At 50.3% G+C, this 13,962-nt stretch overlaps 1 protein-coding gene across 5 annotated transcripts in view; it reads left to right on the top strand.

Moving 5' to 3' along the window:
* TRAPPC9 (trafficking protein particle complex subunit 9) overlaps positions 1–13,962 on the top strand; it is a 300,485-nt gene that overhangs the window by 86,292 nt on the left and 200,231 nt on the right. For all 5 annotated transcript variants that reach the window (XM_081117295.1, XM_081117296.1, XM_081117294.1 and 2 more), the window contains one exon: positions 10,589–10,713. In XM_081117295.1, coding sequence (XP_080973421.1) covers positions 10,589–10,713 — 125 coding nt within the window. The remainder of the gene's footprint in view (positions 1–10,588; positions 10,714–13,962) is intronic.

The raw sequence follows: 13,962 nt of genomic DNA, 5'->3' as shown, positions 1-13,962 counted from the left end.
GATTAGGGCCTCATCCTTATGACCCCATTTTACCACAGGCCTTGCAAGGGAGCATCAGGCACAGAGGCTTGACCATCAGTAATGAAGGGGGTTATACCTTCAGAGGCTAGATCTCTCTCTCTCTCTGAGAACTGAGTGCTGCCAGCCAACCAGTCTCTCCCAGCCATTCCTGTGTGCTTAGGAAGTGATACCGTCAAGTTGAACTTGAGAGACTAGGTTAGTTATGGGTTTTGTTTTCTATGATAGGAACTATGGTCTTGACTCTTCCCCGCTGTGAGGGTGTCTCCAGCCCTCCTGGCCACCTTGTCCCAGGAGCACACCCAGCCCAGCCTGCCCCAGGGCTTTTGCACTTGCACTTCTACTTGGATTGCTGTCCCCCACAGTTCTGCAGGACTCACACCTGATTATTTGGGTGTCCTTTCAGATGTCTCCCCAGTGGAGATCCACCCTCCCTCCCCTGCCGTCCTCGTTGTGTCACCGCCATTACTCACTCCACAGCACGTGTTCTCTGGAAATGTCCTGTTGGTTTTCTTCCTGTCCGTCTGCCCTCATCCTGTAGATTATAAATTTCAGGGCAACAAGGACCCCATCTGTCTTACTCTGCCTGTATTCACATCATCTAGACCACGACGGAGAAGAGCAGTTATGCATTGAATGGATGAGTGGGTGAGTGTCTCTTCCCCTCTCCTCCTCCCAGTGTGAACTCATGGACACTAGTTACCCCTCAGGCCCCACCTCCTAGTGGGGGTTAGGGCTACAAACACAATTCTTAAGATTTGCTCTCTCGTACTCACTGTAGTGTTTAAATAACCATCACAGGGCTCCTTGAATAATACCGATACTTAAAAAATTTTATATTATTAACAAAGGTAGGAAAACAAGTTTACTGTTGGACCCATTAGAAACTGAAAGTGTCAAGTAGATTTAATGTCATACTTTAAACAATATCAGGTGCAGTGGTATTTCTTCCTGTTTGTAACCTGCTTTGTACCACTGGCCTGCATTTTCCCATAAGGAGACAGGCTTACAGAGGTTCTGACTTTTCTTTTTCCCAAGAAGGGAGTTTGGCGACAACATGGTGGCTGACACCTGACAGGGGATGGGGAGGACCTGATGTCTCAGGGGGCAGGTCTTGGAAATAGAATTCCAGGCAATTATCAGATGTGAGAGGGTGTAAGAAGTGAAGGGAGGTGACCTTGACTCCTGCTGCTGACCACCTGTGGCATGTCATTCCCGAGAAACAGAATGGAGGGCCACAAGGTGGAACCTTCACTCTTTTTGGTTTGTTTTCGTGGCTATTTGCGTTGTGCTATTCAGAGGTATTTTCTGATGTTGTATTTCTGCCTTTTCTCACAGAGCCCTGGAGCATGGTCTTTGCCCTTCTAAGCTGGAAGTAAAATTGCACTGTGGGATTCGTGGTCTGGGTATCCCTTCTCCTCTCTTTTAAAACAAAACCAAATCACAAAGAGCTGCAATGATGATTACCAAGTGGTTTGTGAATAAAAGGCTGGGCTCATTTCTGGTCAGACAGTATGTATATGCAAAAGAACATGGCTGTTGTTAATTAGAAGTCCTCTTCATTGGTTGTGATTCATAGACATGCTGGCTGCTTGCTTACATAGCAAGTCATAGAATTCAGGACTCAGAATCTTAACTATCCACAGTCAGGGCAAGTTGTAGAGAGGAAAACAGTGGCCCTGAGGCTCACAGGACCCTTGCAGAGTCTGGCCCGTGGACGATGCGTTGTCATGTAGTCCAGTCTGAGGAATTGGGAGGCCTGCGGGGTCAGCCCCTATTTGGAGAGAGCTGGTCACTCAGTGGCTCATTCGTGGCACCTTGGAACTGGGAGATGACTCATTGATGGCTCTCTGTCTGACAGTTTCAGAAGCCTTCCACTGTGGACCACTTGTGGCCCAACCTGTTTTCCAGGTGTGGACTCACATTAACCATGGTTGCTGAAATCAGATGCCACTTTGTAAACTTCTAGCACTAAATACAGCTGTCACCACACCAGGACCCTAGACCCCGTGTGGGTTGTAGACAGATGGAGACGATTAATAGTGACTGAGCATTGTCAGGTCTGGACCAGCCACTTATTAGCATTATTTCTGTTTAATCTTCCCAAAAACTCTATAAAGTAGACCATTTTATCAAATGATTCCCATTTTGTAAAGACAGGTTCAAGGACTAATGCTACCTACAATCCTGACTCGTAGCCTGAATTAAAAAAAGACATTTTTGGGACCTTAGTGTCGTGAATGGGGCAGGAGAGAAGTGGGTTCTTTAGCACCATCCACACACTGAGGAAGTGGGTGCTCACTCACAGGCCATCACTTTTCCTCAGGAGGAACCAGGGGGAGGTCCCTGGCCCCCAGCTGGCTGCCTTCGGGGAGGAGTGGTGCCCGTGAAGTCACACTGTTGCTCGCCCCTCTCCAGTGCATTGAATCTCGGATTTGCTGGCCCCAGCCGTGTGCTGGAACTTCTCCCAGAGAAGAGTGGGCTAGCCACTTACTTATTTTTCTGGCCACAGCCGTTCACTCAGAAGTGCAGGAGGGAGACCGGGGGTCATTCTGGACTGTTCCTTTCTTCTCTCTGCGCATGTTCTACCAGTTCCCCCGCTACGTTCGTCTGTTCTTTCTTTCTGAACATCTTTAACTGAACCATCACGAGAGCCTGGAGACCCCTCTCCCTGTCACTGCCTTGAGTCCCTCTTCTAGGACGCTTTCTGTTTCTCTTCAAAAGCAGGTGTGCTTCTCGCTGGTGCATGGGGCGCTCTAACTGTGGTCCCCGCCTCCTTCCATGTTTCAGCCTTGTTCTTGCTTCCGGACCCTTGCGCCTCCTTCCTGCCATTCTGACGTGCACGCCTTTGTGCATTTTTAGACTGTCCTCTCCACCTGGGTGGCCCCTCCTTCCTTCTCTTGCTGACCCCGCTTTAGTCACTTCTTCCTTGAAGGCCTTACGGCCCTCCCTGGGTGTTCTCTCGTGGCCTGTGTGTTCCCTGGCACTTTTGAATGCTGCTAGTCTCTCCCATACCATTTCACGTTACTTCTGTTTCCAATCTGAGGCAAAATCAGGTCATTTTATTGTGCTTCACAACTCTTGTGATTCTTAACAAATTGCAGGGAAGACCTTCCACTAGCACACAGATCACAACTCCCTTTATTGGGATCCTGTGGTCTGGAACTGGACCTGCAATACCTGTGACATCAAGCTGAGTGGCCCTGACCCTGAGTGTGGGGACGGGAGTGCTGTCTGGGCTGATGATCAGGTACAGGTTTCTGGGTGCTGGGCCCTTGACTGGAGCCTGACCAAAGGGTGTGCTCCACCTCAGCGGGTGGAGAGGGAGGCGGCAGGAGTCAGGAGAGAGAGAGGCTCTGGGGAGGAATGACAGTTTCGGACAGACTGTGGGAGGCTTGACCCTCCATAGGTGTCATCTGGCTTCTATTGGAAGGTGCTGGTGAGACCGTGAGAGCGTTGAGGAAGGTGAGAGGGCAGGTTGCAGGGCTTGCCTGGGTGTGGTAGGTGACAGGTGCAATAGTTCAAGCAGGAGGTGTGGGGGCCACAGGGGCCATGGGGGCCGAGGGTCACAAGATCTTGGGCAGGAGGGAGGCAGGTGGGCTGCAGGTCGCTGCTGGAGGACTTCTGTGCTCGCAGCACAGAGTTCAGTAGCTGGCCCAGCACGGTCGCGAATTCCTGTTATAATTTATTCTGTCCCCGTGGAAAATGCATTTCTCCTCACCTGCACTGTCTCTTGTTTATTAAGCTGAAGACAAACTGCCTGTGGAAAGTTGGAATCACTCCAGCTCTTTGTCCAGAGCTGGAGCCTTATGTGAAAAACAAACCGCACTCACCTTTGGCGGTTTACTGTAATTTGCTTCTTCAGACTTTAATAATAACGGATGCTTCAGCTTCTCACTGGGGCCAGGAATTGATTTTTTTGGGAGCTGCCACTGTAGGCTATACCACATTCCCTTCATAACTTGTCCCTTTCCTGTCACTGTTCTCTGAGATTGTCTCTGTCCTGTCTGCTGCTCTCCTGGAAAAGAAACACTAACTTTTGGAAATATCAGTCTTTTTTTTATTTTTAAAAATATTTCTTTATTGATTTCAGAGAGAGGAAGGGAGAGGGAGAGAGAGAGAAACATCAATGATGAGAGACTCATTGATTGGCTGCCTCCTGCACGCCCCCCACTGGGGATCGAGCCCACAACCCGAACATGTGCCCTGACCGAGAATCGAGCCCCGACCTCCTGGATCACAGGCCGCCGCTCAACACTGGCCCGGCTGGGAATCCCAGTCTCAGAAAGAGTGACTTAACTGAATTTCACAGGCGGTAGGAAGCTCAAGGCCATGCTGTGTGATCTTCTTTTTAGTTCCTAGACACCCAAGGCAGTCCGGGACATTGTGAAACAGGTTTTTCCTGAGGGCAGAGAGGCTGGGGGGTGGAGAGAGACAACACTTTTACCGGATGCTCACCAAGTCCGTCCAGGCCTGTTGTCAGGCACCTCCTAAGTTCTAGCAGTGACCTCCCCTGGGCCCCCGAGGGGTCAGACTGCCGTCCCTCTAGTGGCATTTCCTCTGGCCTGCCTGGGCCATGTGCCCTCAGCTCCCTGCATCCCTCCACTGGCACCAAGTCCGCCACTGTGATGGGTCTGCTCGTCTGTTCTTTTCTCACCGTGTGACTTCTGATTCTAGCTCCCGCCTCACGCCTGGAGGTCCGCTCCTCCCCCCGCATCTTGCTTTTCTTTGTACCTCACGGGGCTCTTTGTCAGTGTCAGTTGCTGGCTGGTTCCTTCCCTCTCTACCGTTCGGGCTCCGTCTAAGATCTTCCTATTCTTTCTCAGTGTGCTCTCTCTCAAGGCTCTGTCATCTACTCAGATGGCTTCAGTGACCATCTCCCCCGCCCCACCCTGGCAAGCCCTCCTCTCTGTGTTCCCAGTCTGGGTACCCGACTGTGTTCAGAAGGCTCCCAGTTTGGGGGAGGTTTGTATCGTGGCTGTGGGTCCCTGTACCCCATCGTGGTGTCCCCTGCAGTGCCCTCCTCGTGCGACAGCCTTTCTGCACCCCCTATGCACACTAAGGTTGCGAACCCCCTTCCCCCAACACCGGCAGGCACCCTTCATCTCCCCGCATGGTGAGCTCGTGGTGGAAAAGCGTGCATGGTGCAGACAGCACCCCAGCAGCTTGCAACCTTGCAGCCAACTCAAGCCTTTAGCCGTTCATGGACATTTCTAGCTGACCCTTCCTACTGGCTTTCCTGGTGTCTGGCAGTGGGCCCTCAAAGGCAAATGCCCGGTCCTACTCTCCCTGCAGGTGCCTGTCAGCTGACTTCAGGTTAGTTTTCCTGTGATTTCAGTCCTCAGTTCAGGAGAAGTTCATGGCCAGTTTTTCCAGCCTTCTTGTCTTAGGGAGGGAGCAATGCTTCGAGCTGAAATCAGAGGTCCACAGCCTGTGTTTTAGTCCAGACCCATGCCGTTTTTGGATTGTGTTGGCCATTTGTCAGATGATGCACTGCTTTTGTTTTGTGTTCAGCGGGTTATCTGGTCTTGTTCAGAAGGAAAAGGTTAATGATGTCCAGGTCAGCCTGCTGCTCTTACATTTAGCCTGTCTCACCCACCGGCCTTCTGACTCACAAACAGCCCAGGGGAAGGTCGAGCTCCTGCTTCCCTGGAGCCCTTGGGAGCATGTGTCTGAGTGGGCCGGAAAGCACAACACCCCAAGCTGAGTTCTTGCCCAGATATATGTCTAGTAACTGAGGGTACGCCTATCCCTGGGCCACTGTTAGCCTGCAGGTGGGAGGGTTGACGCAGGCCTCTGATTTAAATCAGGTGGGGAAATAACTTCCTGAACCACCAGCAGAGAATGAAAACCCAGGTGTTTGCCATGCATCAGCAACAGGTGATGGTGTTACAGACAGCTGGAGCGGAAGTCGTCTGCACCGCCAAGCTCCCTGCTCCCATCACTGCCTCCCAATCTAGCCGGTGGGGATTCACTCGGAAGCAAATTAGGTAGGCGCTCAGTAGAAGGTATTTAAGTGGCTTTGTTTTTTTCAGAGAGAAAGGGACGACTTCTGTGGATCACTACAAGTCAGTTTATTGTTAGCTCATGCTGTTGATTGCACCCAATCCTGTCAATTTTGTTCGATACGTATTTCCAGCCCTTCTGTCTCTGTCCACCATCACTGCTCTGACTGCAGCCCTGACCACTTTCAGTGGTTTACCATTTTAGTTGTCTTATACTTGATATCCAACTGCTTGTTTGCCCCTTTTTCCCATCAGGCCTCTTTTCAAAGCAGAATCTGCTATGTCCCTCTGCTATGGTATAGTGGCATTTCCCTTGGGCGAAGTCTCTGTGTTGTGGCTCATGGGGGGCTGGCCCTGCCTCCTCCCTCATTTAGTTTATATTCCGGAAATACTGAATTACTCGCAGTTTTGTTTTTTTTCCAATGCAAAACACTTTAATAGGTTGTCATATACACATATTAGAATTATCTAAATATCTCTTGTAAAAATTGCTGTATCACATTTGATGATTCTATAAAATAAAATCACACATGGACAATAACCCCTGCAGTCCAAGAATACCTCCATTAATAGCACAAATTACAAACACATTGAAAAAGAGACATTATTCCAACATTGAAATCAAAGTAACTTTGACTAAATACATTCATCTGTCAAGTACAATAAACTTAGCATGCTCTCTAATAACACAATTTCAGATGTGATTTCACATGCTCTCATAAATCCCCCCGTCCACCTCCCACAGCAGTCTCTCTGTGCTCGCTGTTTTCATCTATGGGCAGGTGCACATGCAGTTGCATCGTACATCTACTTAAGGCTACTTCACTTCATACTTTAACTCGATATGTACTTGAGGTGGACACCAGGCAAAGACCTAACCCCAATGATGACAAAGTTTACTGAATTTTGTGTGTTTTTCTGATTTGCTGTGCCCACTGTGCTTCCTGCCTTTGTGTATAGACCAGTGGATCTCAAACTCCTCTGCACCTAGGATCGCCTGGGGATCTTTGCAAACCCTGCCTGCCTCCCCACTCTAGACACTGTGATTTAATGAGCGTGGGATGTGACCCGACATCAGGTTTTTAAGTGTTCCAGCTGATTCTTAAGTGCAGCCAAGTTTGGGAACTGTTGATACAGAGAATCTTTGTTCTCGTCTGGAGAAACTCCTAGTCCTTGAGTAGGCCCATCATGGGAGATGGATGCTAAGCCATGGAGGGTCCTCATGCTAGGTTGAGTGTGATGCCTGGTGCGCTGCAGAACAGCCTGGCTGGCAAGGCTTTGCAGAAGCTCCTGTTAGGACTGAAATGTGTCCTTTGTCCCAGTTTTGCTGGGTAGTCACAAACCCCACACTCCCAAGTTCTTGGTCTGGCTCTGCTTCTGCTGAACTGGGCAGTTCTATTTATCTCCTTGGAATCTCGGCTTCCTCACCCACATAATTGGTGAAGTAATGCCTGCCTTGCAGGGAGTGAGGACCAGTTAGATGGCATGCACTACATGCCCTGGGCTGTGCCGAGCACATAGTAAACACTCAGCTGCCAACCCCTCCTGCAGGGCTGTTTTTATTGTGACTGCTTTTTCTTTCTCCCGCACAAACCCCGCTTTCAGCTGTCATTTCTCCCAGTCGTCACCGCGGTTGTGATATAGCTGAATTCAAGAGAGGCATCATTTTAGCACAAAAAAATTGTGTTTCTGAGTTGCCCACAGAGATGCTCTTAATAGAAAATTGAGCACTATAAACAGTAACTATGAAATTCTCCCTAAAAGCTCAGTTTAATTCCCAGTGATCTCCCAGACCCCTATTATTCTTAGTTACCCTGTCCTCCTAAGCCCTCCCGACTCCGGTCCTCCTGCTAGGCTGCCTTCCTCTGTTTGTAACTTTTTGGTCTTGCCTTCTTATTTATTGCCATCCCAGTCTGCTCTTGGCTCTGTTTGTGACAGCCTGTGTTGGCAGAAACACCGGCCCAGTGATTGAACGGAGTCCTCTCCCCGCCACTCTGCCCAGTGGGAGAGCTTTGCCTTCTCCGGCATCATGGTGACTTGTTTCTTTACTCCCTGTGCTGATTCCTGCCCCCTCACCAGCTTCCGCAGCTGCCCCTCCTGCTCTCTGACCCTGCCTTGTTGGGCCAAGGGCGCATCTTCCACCCTTCCAAAGGCTGGGCCTTCCCCGTTTATACATTACCTGTCCTTTCCACCTCCAATCAGATTCGACAGCAGAATTCTTTAGCCTATAAAGAAGCCACAATGCAGCTCTTTTGTTGTTTTTATGAGCTTAAAGATTTCAGGTTTTTGTGGTCCCTTTGAGGCTTTGAGGTTTGTGTCCAAAAAGGAGGCATATTTCATATGTACTCTTTAGCCTTTTTTGCATTGTGGATTTCTATTTTTCATTGATTCCCTGGAGTTGGCTCCCATTTTAGAGGCAAGAAAACCGAGATCTGTGGGGTTGTGTGACTTGCTTAGAGTCTCTCAGTGTGGTGGGAAGGATGGCTGCAGGGAAGGCCCATACCTATATCTTCATAGCATGTGATTCAAGGAAGAACCCTCCTGATTCATAGATGAATCTCTTAGAAAGACTCTGTGTGACCCCTCTTGTGCCTCTGTCCTCTGGACCAGTCACTATTGGTGAGACGTTTCCATCCCTGACCATGCAGGATTAGGGCCACCCCTCACCCACCAGGACCACTGGGGCTGGAGAAGGAGCTGCTGTGTAAGGGGAAGAGGAGTGCTGGGCAGACAGTGGCGGCCACTCACCACGCCGTCCACGACAGTGCAGTGCTTTGGAGCTCTCGCAGGAATGAAGCCTTAGCGTTGCTATCAGTGTGAAACAGGATTGGCATTTCCAAGGCAAAAGGAGTCTGCATCCTTCAGCGGCCAGTGGTGTTTGTGCAGTGTGCTAACGATGGAGCGTTCCCCTGGGAAGAGCGACATCGCTATGTCCCAGGCCGAGGGGAGGTGGCATTGAAATCCCTCCAGGCACCTGGCCTCAACTGGCGGAGGATGACCTGGAGGTTGAGTGCCGAGTGCTGTTCACTGGCCTTCCTAAATGGGATCGTTTCTAGGGTGGCCGCTGGAAAGTGTGGTGTTTGTGTTTTGCAGATGTCTGTTTATAATGCTAGCTCCTTCATGGCAGGCACCCAGGGCAGGGAGTGGTTTTGTGTGCTGTGTCCATGTGCCGGGAGAGTGAGAAAAGGGAGAAAGAAAACCCTTTCAAACCTAACAGCTTGGGGTTGAGACTTTGCAAATGGGTTTTACACAGAGATGCATGGTGAAATCCCATTTAACCAGGAGTTGGTTGCTGAATGTGACTTTGGGATGCTGGTAATTATTGTTGATCACGGCATCTGAAATAAGTATCAAACTCAACCCCACGATTTATTAATTAAATTTTTTATCCCTACCCAAGGATGTTTTATTGATTTAAGGGGGGAGGGGAGAGAAACATTGATCACTTGCCTCCCGCATGTGCCCTGACCAGGGATTGAACCCTCAACCTGGGTATGTACCCTGACTGGGAGTTGAACCAGCCACCTTTTGGAATATGGGGTGATGCTCAGCCAACTGAACTGGGGCGACCCCTTGATTTACTTACTCTTTACTGAGGGTTTAAGATCTGCTAGAGCCTGTGCCAGCTACTGTGGGGGATCCAGTAGTGAAAGTGACAAGAATTCCGTCTTCCTGGAGTTTATAGTCAGTGAGGAATCTAAGACATGCATAAGTTGCTGTAGTAATAATGGCGATTTTTGCTGAATGCTTGCCAGGTGCCAGGCACTGGGATGCGTGCTTTATATGCAGGGACTCATTTACTCTTCCAGACAATCCTATAGCCTGTGTGCTGCAGTTGTTCCCACTTTAGGGTTGAGGAACTTAAAGTGCAAAGAGGGCAAGGAACTTCGCTGGGGCCATTCAGCCGGATGGTGGGGAAGCTGGGAATCAGGCCCCCGGTGGTAGGACCCCCAACCCATGGCCCTAACATGCAACCTGTCTTCCTGGATACAGGCTGCATGCAGGGAGCATGGGCTCAGAATTGACAAGGGCTGACCTGAGACAGAGACACCAGGCAGAGTAGAGGTGACAAAGGATATAGTTTTGGCAGAATTACTTAAATCCAGTAGCAGGACTGACATGATGCAGAGTTGGGCTGTGGTCCCTGGGAGGCTGCTTTACTTCCAGTCTACCCTTCACTTAGGGTGTTGTCCTTTGGGGGCCCCACCCAAAGCTTCCGGGACTTAGCACCCCATCTCCTTGGGGGACAATCAGTGCCAGTGTTTTCCTCATCTGGTCCTGTGAAGATGTCAGAGGCCCTGCTCACATCCCCAGCCCTTGGTCATCTCTTCTGGAATTTGCAGGCACCTCTGGGAAATTTAGTGCCAGGCCGCATCTCTCCACTCAGCTTTTCTCTACAGTGGGTATGACTTCACATTCACGGAGCACTCTGGCAATGAACACGGGGTGGAATAGTGAAGAGAGACTGGAGTGTTCTTTCAACTTACTACTTATTTCTGAACAAAATCTCCTACATTAAAAATCCAGCTGTCCTCTTACTTACAGCCTCTATTCTTCCCTTTCAGATGGAATCAGTGTGAGTGGCTTTCCCCTGTGCAGCCCCTTTCGACAGGTCGTGAGGCCGCGAGTGGAGAGCAAAGCAGCGAACCCCCCTGAGGGCAGCAAGCCCGGGGACCCGAGCCACGCGAAGGTGAGTCGGCCCCACACGCGTGCCACTGGCCACAGGGCTGGTGCTCCCGCCCAGCCTTTTTGGAGGCAGAGTTTTGGGTGTTTCTCAGGAAGGGAAGGAGGCGTGTGTGCAGCAGCAGAGCTGTGCTGGGGAAGCAGCCTCTCAGTGTGTCCCATCTGTGCCACGTTGGGGAGGCAGCTCCTCTGAGGCCTGCCTGCACCGGGTCTTGGTGTTGCTGACTCTTGTTTCCACGAAGTCTTGGGAATGTGTGGGTTGGATCAGGGAGTGCTGGCTGAGTAGGCTGCTCCCTGCCTCTTTCTTCTTTAAAAGGCGTGTTTATTGCTTCATTATTCCCAGTTCAGATGTTTATCCCATAAACTTTTCTTACTCCTTCAGCAACTCCTTCCCCTCATTGGTTTATAAACACCCAGGAAGCCAGATGAATGTACAGGGAGCGGGTGGGTATCAGTGCAAAGTTGAGGTGCTTGGGGACTTCCAGGTGAGCATAGGTGGTTGTCTCCACAGACTCCCTGTGTCTGAACTAGAGCTCTGGGTCTCGGGTCACCGGCACTGGGGAAGGCTCTGCCTGTCTGAGCCTGCCCAGGGGCACTGTGCAGGGTGAGAGGACTGGAGTTCGTAGCAGTTAGCACTCGGGGCAGGCAGCAAAGTCACCCAAACGGCTTTCAGTGTAGCATGCGACCGTTCAGGCTCAGACTCTGGGGTACTGCTCACAACCTTGACGGAAACCTTGAAAAAGGCAGTGACTGATGAGACCAACCAGGAGAGCTGGGCCAGGCTGGTCCTGAGTCAGTGGAAGGACGGATTTGGAGGAATTGGGGCTGCTCTGATGAAAATGATAAGGGGCTGTCTGCAGGCAGGAATAAGTAGATGTTGTTGGATAGAGTCTCACTGGAGTTATAAGGAGCTGGGCTTCAGGGTGAGTCTTCTCCCTTTAGGGCCCTGCAGTGAAGAGGTGGCTGGTGTAACTGGTGCTCTCCGTCCTGGGAGTATTCCACTCTACTTCGTCACTGTGCAAAGCCTTGTGTTAGCCAAGGGCACAGGGACGTGGGTGATGCTTCCCACCAGAGGGGCGAAGGTGGAGGCTGAATAATATGACTCAGGCATGGCACTATGTGGCATTCAAAGCTGGTGGCAGGAGATCTGTGGCAGGGGGTGATGGAGGAGAAGCTGGAGAAGTGACGTCCTCATGGCGCCCTGGGTGTCACATTACCTGCAGCCTCATGATAACCAACAGCCTGTTATTGTGTTTCTCGTTGGTGTTCAGGCCTCTCAGCATCCCCATGTTTGCCTTTGCACTTCAGCTCCTCCCCTGGCAGCCTTCTCCCCTGGGATAAACTCCTGTACTTTACGGTCAGATTTCAAAATCAGGGTTTCATCCTTCCTGCTTGGTTGGGTAGTGGTGGCTGTGGCATCAGTTTTTTCTTCAGTTGGGAGTTGCAAGGCTGAATGTTTTTTAATGATTATAAATGTGTATTGATGTAGGTGAATGCTTGCAAATGCATTTAAATATAATTATTTAAGTGCAGTTACCATTTACTGAGTACATCCTGGGTGTCGGGTACTTGTGCATTAATTGTTCAACTTCTCATGACGACTTTCTGAGTAGGCGAGGGCACCCAGGCTCCCGACTGGGATGTGACACTGCTAAGTCCCTCCAGTCCCCACCCTTTGCAGGGTGACACCGCCTTCCCTCCACCTCTCTCCTGGATTTTACTTCTGAACAGAGTGCCAAAGTCTCTTGATCTCTTGATCCTACTTTCAGGGCCTTCAATTTGACCCCACCAGCCCTGGCAGTTTATGGGTTCTGTCTGTCCCAGTGTCCTGTTGTGCCCGTCCATCGGTCAGGCTGAACCTCCTGCCGCTTTCCTCGCGGCTGGGACCTGCTTGGTTAGTTTCTTATCCAGATACCTGGAAGGAAAGGAACTGACGTTAATGGAATGTCCTCTGCAGGCTGAGGCTGTGCTCAGCGCTTTCTGTTCATAGGTTTTCTCAACGTTTGCAAATACCTTTGTCAGGAAGTGGGACACTGGGATTTAAGGGCCTTCTATGACTTGCCCAGGTTCAGGGAGTTAGTGGTGCCAGATCCGGGGTCGAATCCATGTTCCTTCTAATCTCATACTGGACTCAGGCCCTGAGTAGGGTGGGATCCCATGCCCAGACTCTGAGCAGGGTGTTCCAGGTGACAGACCCTGTGCCCCCAAAGGCAGCAGGGAGGGGTGTGTGGGAGCAATTTTGTTTGTGGTCTGTTGTTGGTGAAGGTGGTGGGGAGCTCAAAACGGAATTGACGCAGCATCCCCCTGATGCCAGGACATGTCTACTGCGGTTCAGTGGGATTCCTGTGAGCCAGGGCTTGGGGGCTGCTGTGGGGCACCTTTCGCGGGCCTCCTGGCACTGCCTAACTCCTTACCTAGCTCCTCTCCCCAAAGCAGGAATGATGAGATTTAATTGGAAACGTGCTCAACCTGTAAAACTATCACCCAGGAATGACGTAGTCATGGAAACAAGAGATTCAGTGAAAGCAGCTTCTAGGAAGACCCTGAAGAAGTGGGAGAAGGGAGTGCGTGTTTATTCAGGTTTCTGGGAAGACTTCTTTCCTTGCCCAGCTGGCACCGGGGTGTCTATCCAAGGTCCTGAGTGGTGTTTCTGCACACTGTGTGGAGGGTCCCCTAGGATTGAACAGGGATTATGTGAAGTGGATGCAGGTTAGAAATAATCTTCCTCTAAGCCCGGGTCTGCTGTACGGCCTCTCTGACCCTCAGTTTCCCCGTCTGTAAAGTGGAATAATGATGCTTCCTTCACAGGGTTGTTGGGCCCACTCACAGAAAGAAATAGGCAATCTGAATAGCCTTATATCCATTAAGGAAATAGAATTTTTTGTTAAAACCTTCCCACAGAGAAAATTCCAGGCTGGATGGTTTCACCATGCATTTTATGAAGCATTTAAGGGAGGAATAATATGAATTTTATGTAAACTCTACTTTCAGGAAACTTGAAGAAGAGTGAATGCTCCTAAGCATTCTGTGAGGTCAGCATGGCCCTGATACCAGAGCCAGAGGATTGTGCAAACAGCAGCACCACAAGGACTCCTGAACATAGGCGCAAACATTTTAGCATGTCCTGTTCAACAATATGTAGAATATTGACCAAGTGGGGTTTATTTGAGGGCTGCAAGGCTGGTTTTAACATTAGAAACACAACAAATGTAATTCTCAGGATCAGCAAACTAGGAAGGAAAACCATACCAGCTTC

The sequence above is a fragment of the Miniopterus schreibersii genome (assembly GCF_964146895.1).
Source record: "Miniopterus schreibersii genome assembly, chromosome: 17".
Classification (NCBI taxonomy): Eukaryota; Metazoa; Chordata; class Mammalia; order Chiroptera; family Miniopteridae; genus Miniopterus; species Miniopterus schreibersii.
This window is presented reverse-complemented; position numbering and strand designations above follow the sequence as displayed.